The sequence below is a fragment of the Condylura cristata genome, unplaced genomic scaffold (genome assembly GCF_000260355.1).
Source record: "Condylura cristata isolate star-nosed mole 26May11 unplaced genomic scaffold, ConCri1.0 scaffold00005, whole genome shotgun sequence".
NCBI classification, from domain to species: Eukaryota; Metazoa; Chordata; class Mammalia; order Eulipotyphla; family Talpidae; genus Condylura; species Condylura cristata.
Window position 1 is genome coordinate 29,208,049 of NW_004567106.1, and position 7,856 is coordinate 29,215,904.

The 7,856-nt window shown below is 36.8% G+C and overlaps 1 protein-coding gene across 1 annotated transcript in view; it reads left to right on the top strand.

The window, feature by feature from the left end:
- CHN2 (chimerin 2) overlaps positions 1-7,856 on the top strand; it is a 252,615-nt gene that overhangs the window by 153,766 nt on the left and 90,993 nt on the right. Inside the window, exon 4 of the mRNA XM_004676813.2 lies at positions 5,697-5,728. Within this exon, the coding sequence (XP_004676870.1) occupies positions 5,697-5,728 (32 nt within the window). The remainder of the gene's footprint in view (positions 1-5,696; positions 5,729-7,856) is intronic.

Here is a 7,856-nt window from a genome sequence, read left to right on the forward strand (position 1 = left end):
ATTATAAAAGCTTTGTTTTTTCAATAATTGGAAACCTTGTTTACAGAGGACTCACAATATTCTTTAAACATCTTTGTGTTGAATATAAAAGAACTTGTGTTTATCTAGGCAATGATAATCTGACTATAAAGCAAACTCATTTAAGGATTATGTTTCCTGTCTCTCACTTTGCAGCTGTCACCATACTGTTCTTCCCGGCTTAGTAAAATGCTAAGAATGCTTCCTGAAAATTAGAAGATTAAATTGTGAAGTAAACTGGGTAACTTGAAAAACATGTAATTCTCAATTATGAAAAAGGAGTTGAGAGATCCAAAATATCACTACTTCTAGGCAATGTATTTCAAGTTCTCATTGGCAGAACTCAGTACATTCATTCCAAAGGGATTTTTAAGGTGATGGACTTTGTCAAAGAAAAACTAAGGACTATTCAAATAATCTAACTAATTTAACTAAAGTGTAGAATTCTGACAGCTAAGGAAATAGCAATAGAGATAAATGTCTACTAGAGAAGCAGGGAAGCACCAATTAAAGGCATGAGTGCTGGGTGCTGGGCCACTTACTAGTTCTGAGACCTCAGCCTCTTTACTTAGCGGCACTCTCTAATATAATGCACTTACCTTATTAGCGTTATTTGGAGGCTTCCATGAGAGAATCACATGCTAATTCATGGACAGTTTCTGCATAGTAGCCACTCAATAAATGTTAATATGCCATGATGTTCCAAGCCCATGTTTTTAACATGCATTATCTTATCTAATCTTTGCAACAGACTTATTAGAATAGTGCATTTGTAAAACTCCAGTTTTATTGAAAATTGTGGAAAAGATATTCAAAGAAGTTTAAAAACCTATCCGGAGTCACGTAACAACAGAGTTGATGATGGGTCATTATAGTTTTGGGTGCTCTAAAGGATGACTTTTTTTTAACCATGTTAAATAATGGAATAGAGGTGATTGCTATTTGAGACTTGGCTACACATTGTAAGAATAGTTTAGTTCTAGATATGCAATGCCTACATTTACTCTATGCAAAATCCTGGAAATATAAAGACAAAAACTATTGCTTCAAAAACCTCTCATAATAGCTAGGCAAGACATGGGTAAGTAAATATTTAAATGATGGTATGGTGAGTTCTCCAATAAAAAAAGAAAAAATGAATATACCTACTTCTTTCTATATAAGGGAGGCCTTTCCTGGCCTAATACTCATTGGTTAGCTCTGTGTTACAGGCACTGTTGCCTGTATGTTACATGTACTTACTCCTATAATTATTACAACTCAGTGAAGCTGTGTCTTTTAGGATGAAAATATTGAAGAATTGAGAAATTTATAACTTGCTTATGTAAGCACACAGAACTGGTTTCAAAGCCAGGTCATCTAAGCCCAGAGCCTGCCCTTACAAAACATTACATGAGCTATTTTGTTTGAATAAGTGTTCAGGATCTTAAGAACACATAAAAGATGACAGGTGTATGGGACGGGGTATGTTTATGGACTCACAGAAAGGAACCTGGGTTGGTTGGAGCATAGGGAAAATATGTGGTGATGAGGTCACTGTTGTAGGTGAGAAGTCATAGCATGTGCATTAACTTTCCTTCTGTAGGAACATAGCGTGAGGATCATAAGAACAGAACCAGACCAAACTAAAAACATCTGCCATAGTCACGATGCTAGCAATTTAATTATATCTGAAATAGGAATATAAAGCTATGAAATAGGTTTTGCTTTGACACAAGTATTATATATGAACATGGTCTCTTTGCAATTAGTAGACTTGGGAAACTACTTTTATTTCCTTCAAGTCCCATGGTTCAAAGTTCTGTAAGAATGTCTCTTCTTAAATACTTTCAGAACAAGTACAGTGCAGATCTCATTATTTTAGGATTATGCCTCATTTTTATCTCAGATATATTTCCTAGTTGAATCACTCACCTAATTTACTATTTGGTTATAAATTACTTTTGTCATAGTAACGTCCACTTTCAAGTTTATCCTCAAAAGCAAATATGTTTCTGTATACCAGTGATTCTGAAATGTTAGTGTATGCTTAAACATCTTCTGTTAAATTTGAGGAGATAACACATTGTAATTCCACCCTCAATGATTCAGGTTCAGTTGGTCTAGAATGTGGAATCTTTAGCAAACATCCAGAATTTTCTGTTTTGAAAGAACACTGAGAAGGGTTACTGTAGTGATATTCAAAAGAAAGCATTAAGTCTTCAGGCAGCCCAAAAGAGAAATTTCAAAAGCATCCTGATTAAGTGGCCTCAGTGGCACATATTAACCCACCTGGGGGCTCTTCTCAGGAGATGAGGCTTATTTAGAATTAAATATTCAGTTATATTAAAAATGAATCATTCACCATTCTTCAGGTCATACCATCCACACCAAATTCACCTGTGCCTGAAGAAGGCCCATATCACAAGCTTGCTTGCTTAACGTCTCTTTCTTTGTATTTTTCTGCAAAGAGAGGTGTTCCTTTCTGAATCTGTCCATTACCTAAGGTTCTAGTATTGGAGAATCCAGGGATAGGTCTACAAACTATTAGTTTCTCTTTTTCTTATAAGAAAGTTTTCTTTCACCTCTTGAAGTTGGAACATTCAATCCCAAGAGCAGGTATTGCAGATCTAATTTCTATGCATCAGATCCACCATACCAGGTTCATCAAGGTGATAGGTTGTCTGACTCCAGCTATTGGATTAGGATAATCACAGGTTGGTAACCCACCTTCCTTCATATTGGAAAGTTACATTTTCAGCCATTATGAATCCACACAACTATTTATATTAACACTCCTGTTTTTTTTTTTATGTTGCCTGATTTTAGCAAACATAATTTTCAATGAGAATGTGAACACAAGTTCTGAGTTGCTATCCTCTCTGTTCACATTTTTGAACTATCCTCTCTGTTCACATTTATTGAAAAGACTCATACAATTGGAAACTAAAATCTGGTGCTACCGTTTCTTAAATGAATCTGCATTTCATGGGTCCACCACAATTCATTAGTGACTGAGCAGTTGTGGCCTAAAGACTAAGAGAACCTTTTGAAAGGCATTACTAGGTCATTGTGTGGTGGCTACTAGTCTCTGGTCAGGTCCCTTGTTCCTAAGATCCTTAAACCAGTCAACTATGTTTTGCGTGGATCTAAGGACCCAATATTATCCATCTGGAAAATGTGTGGCTTGTTTATGAATTTCCTAGGGTCTTTTGACAGCAATTAAGCCCTTGACTGGTTAAAAGCTTAGTAAAATATGCAGATGGAGAATGTATTTAGACTCCTGTAAATATAAAGGTTAGGAAAAGGAAAGGTTATTGTTTTGTTTTTTATCCCAACCATTATTTCTCTCTCTTTTTAACATGAATAAAGACAGTGACTTTTTGCTTTGAGAGCTTAAAAAGACACCAAAAGAACAGTGGTTGAAGCACATTGCTGTCTCTCCCTGGGAGCAGCCATCCAACAGCCAGCCACAGACCTTATTTTTGCTCTCACTTCTCCCCTCCTTCTGGGTTAGGGTTGCCAGCTTTAGGCAAAAGCAAGTAAAAACAGGATGACTATTTAAATTTGAATTTTAGACAAACAAATCTATTTTAGTATATGTTTCAAGCAATATGTGGGGTCCAGCTGGTGGCCCTACCCCATGTACAGTCTGTCCATCCAATTCGGTGCTTATTGTGTTTTCTAGTGATCTTCATACACAAGTTGGTGTGTCTGTGAGCTCAAACTGTCTTCTTAGCAGGATGTTACTCAGTATCCCTGAAGTCACCCTCAGTATTGACTTCTCTCTTTGGAAGCTGTTAGATTTCCACCTGCTTGAGCATCTGTACCTTCCCTCTGCACACCTAAGGTGATTGCCTCACAGCACGCTGGGGCTGAGCACAGAACATGACATGGGAAGTGTGCCATGGATTTTTATGATTGAATGAACAAAAGCAATTTGTTGTCTCTTAATAGTCAATTCAATTCAATATTCACTAACTATTTACCAGCAGGCCAGGAGTTATTACCTCTACCCACCATGCTATTCATCTGGGAAGTTAGATCAGTTCCTCTTCCCTTTTAGGGAAAGAAGTGGGTAGAGAAAGGGAATGGCATTAGGAGTCACATCAGATTTGCAAGTGTGTGTTATGGCTCAGCCAAAAAGAACTAAAATTGTCTATGTAAGGAGTCATTTTAAAATATGGAATATTGTCTCTCAAAGAATGGAGCTAGCTTGCCCATTTCATATGAGATACTTCTACTGATGTCTCTAGATCTAAACATCTTCTGTGCCATGTTGATGCTGTCATCACCTGTCTACAGTATCATCAAAATTAAGAAATAACTTTAAAAAACAAGAGAGTTTTAGCAATGGTAAAAATGTCAAGTTGTTTAAAAAAGCTTACCAGCAAGGAGAATAATGATACATATTTGATACAGGGTGACGTTTTACACACTCCCTGCTTCTATTAGTTATATTATTTAGCTCTTTCTTCACAAATGACACTGAGCAGGCTTCAAACCTTGAAGATGAAGAATTATGAATGCACCCTCTTGCTTCAGTGCTTTTCAAGTGTAAAATGCACAGAAGAGTGAACACATATTTAGAAGTGTCTAGATGATTAGTTTTCTGCCAGCTAAGCTTGTCCGAGGCAAGCTTGGGAATATAATCCTCAGGGTCCTGGGTTCCCCTCTTTGAATCTTTTTCTCTAGTCCATAGCTCCCTGCTCAGACCCTCTGTATCATTCAGGGGCATCCTGGAAGTGGGCCAGGAAACTGCCCAGGCCCTGGAAATCCACTGTGATGATTACCTGTAAGCCTTGTGAGAAAACTATACAGATGGCTATAGACAGAAATGACAGTAAGCGAAATAGCTTCCCAGCTCATATTTACTTAGTAAATAAACATAAACTTGCTGTCATAACCATCAGTGAAAATCCATAATTTAATATGACTCTGCTATATTTTCAGTGTCCCTGGATTTAGACCAGAACAAAAGCTGAACATGAGAATCATGCTAATTTCTCCCCAACCCAATCACCATGAATATAAGAAAACAAAGTTCTCATGAAAATAGATTATCATGTATATGTAATAAAGATCTGCTGTGAAAACCCCAAGGCTGACGCTGTGATTGAAAAATCTTTTCTGGAATGCTAGTGATTTTTAGTCAAGTCATAAATCTCAGCTTATGTATGTTGTACCTCTGATGTCAAGTGAATTTCAGCTCATTAGCCATTTGTTGAAAAAGTAAGAATGTTATTGATTTTACCTGGAAAGAGACCAAATTAAGCATTTTTAATACAGGTGCATTCTTCATTTTTGTTATAAATACTTAATGTAACAATGAGATGAAATTAAAATAGTGACAAGCTTTATTCACACTAAAATACTCATTTTATCCTTCAGAATGAAGCTTTGTAATATCTGTACAAATGCCTAAATATTAAAATAAGCATCATTTTGTTTCCTTTGAAAACTTTTATTGGATGATTGGGTGGGGAAGAGCCTAGAGATAAATAGGATGATTTTAGATCATTCCTACCCAAGATAGTAGAATGTGTTGCTTAATTCCATAGTTTCAAGAATCTCTGATTTGGGAATAGAAACTGTAATAAAATTACTACCAGGACACTGGCTCTGTTCATTTGAATAGCATGTTCATCTATCTGATTTGAACTCAAATGCATTATTAATCTTTTTTCTTTTTAATATAGGTGGAAAACAGACCAAAATATTATGGAAGAGAGTACGTATTATGCTATTCTTTGTTTTAATAATGTAATAAGTAGTCATTTTATGTGATTTAAATATTAATATTTTTTAAATTTCTAATATGTGGTCTTCATCAAAAGTCCATTGTGCAAATGTTTCATAAGAAGGATAAATGCAATCAGACTGCTTTGTATTGAATTTTCTTTGTAATACTCAGGTGGTTGGCTTCCATTAATGTGGGAGGGAGAATATCTTCTGCTCTAGTTCTCTCCGCAAAAGCAGCCACTGAGGGCCTGGAAAGTATTTGAAACATAAGACAGCATTTTCTATCATTAAGACTATGTTAGTACTTTATGTCACTTTCTACCCTGATGCTGTATGAACACCTAGGATGTCAAAGGTTGTAAAACATAGCTAAATTTCTTACTTACCTGTCCTTCAGTAAATGTGATACTCAGGAAAGTCTTCCGACTTCCTTGCATTCTCATGTAACAAAACTGATAATGTCTGGTGACATGGATATATTAGTCGAATTGCCTTAGTACCATAGTTATTATTTCCCTTTACCTTTCTCACAAATACACTGTAAGAGAAATGTGCTGTTCTCACTATTATTCAGTCTTCAAGACTATGGCATATAGAACCAGTTAGAGGTGGCTTCAGAACAAAAAGGGTGCAGGGGCTGAATCCAAACCTCATCCTCCCCCAACCAATCTGGAGGCATTATGATGCAAAGTCTCTTTCAGTTTCACCTTCTCAGTTCTCCAGCCAATCCCAAATGTTCTTTCCCTATTCCCCTGCCCATCAGAACCTCATGGCCATGGTTAATTACCCTCCTATTAGTCCCAGCCCAGAAGCCACTTCCTAATAGCCAGGGTTGCATTTCTGAGCCATCCTTCCCAGCATGGGGGAGTCAGCTTGCACCTTTAGAATACCTGCCTGGATGGCTGGTGGCCTCACATCAGTCCTCATGAACCTAACGTCTAGTTGTGACCTCATTTTATTTCTTCAAAGTACTGATTTGGACTTTGCTCACAGAAAGCACCATTCATTAAAAAAGAGAAAATGAACCTACCATCTACTTCTCAAATGGAACACCTTTGAAAATAGATTTCTAAAAGCTCTATTTATTGTCTTTTGTTTTTCACATAAAAATTGTAAAATAACCTTCCCCTGATCCTCCAAACTCCAATCCACCTAAATTACATGGAGGAAGGAGCCTCAAGAAACATTTTCTTAATCCCAGAAGTGGAACATTAAAAAGAAATTATCTTTAGAACTTCAGATTATTTGTCTCCCTTTCTTTTATTATTATCATTATTATTTTGTTTTTAAAGGGTTCTGTTCTGTTAAAAAAAAAAACAGTCTATATTCTAGTCAGGAAACGTACATATTTTTTTCCTGGAATTACTCACAAGAAACTTGAAAATGGATAACTTTAGGGTGAGAAAATCATTACTTTTATAGTGATTGCAGTTTTGCTTCTTTTGTACTTTTTATGTTTTGAAATTTAAATTTTCTCACAGTACACAGGCATTGCTTTTGTTGTTAAAAGTGAACAAATAAATAATAAATTTAAGAGAGTCAGAGAACACAGAAATATAATGCACAGCCCATTTTAACCCGGAGTCTCACATTGAAAGAAAACCTTGTTGACTTTTCCCCTTCATCTCTTTTGGGTTATAATATATATACATCATGGCTATTTTTCAATTCATGTATAAAGAGGATGGTGGCCACCAACTGGGTTTTCAGATACACAAAACTGTAGTTTCCTTCTTTTGATTTGATTTCACTTGAACTTTCTGTCTGCGGGTAACCATCACTCACCCAGGTTAATTTAAGGGAGTCTGGGCACTACTCATCCTGTTCTGCGAGGCAGCTTGGCCAAGGGCATTAGGTCCTTGTGCCCTCCCCTGTGTGCTTGTCCTGCATGCTCGCCCCTGCCCCATCCTGGACACCATCAGGTTGTGTCCTAATCACCCCAGATCATCCTCTGTGGTTCCAGTTTTGTCCTTTCTGACTCCTGTGTGGGAAACTTTCCAATGCCCTCTGCCTTTCCTCACCCTCAATGTCCCTCCCACCAACTACATATTCTCTCTCTTTCTCTCACACTACTACTACTACTGTTATAGGGCAGCAAATCTGTTAGAGGACAGGGG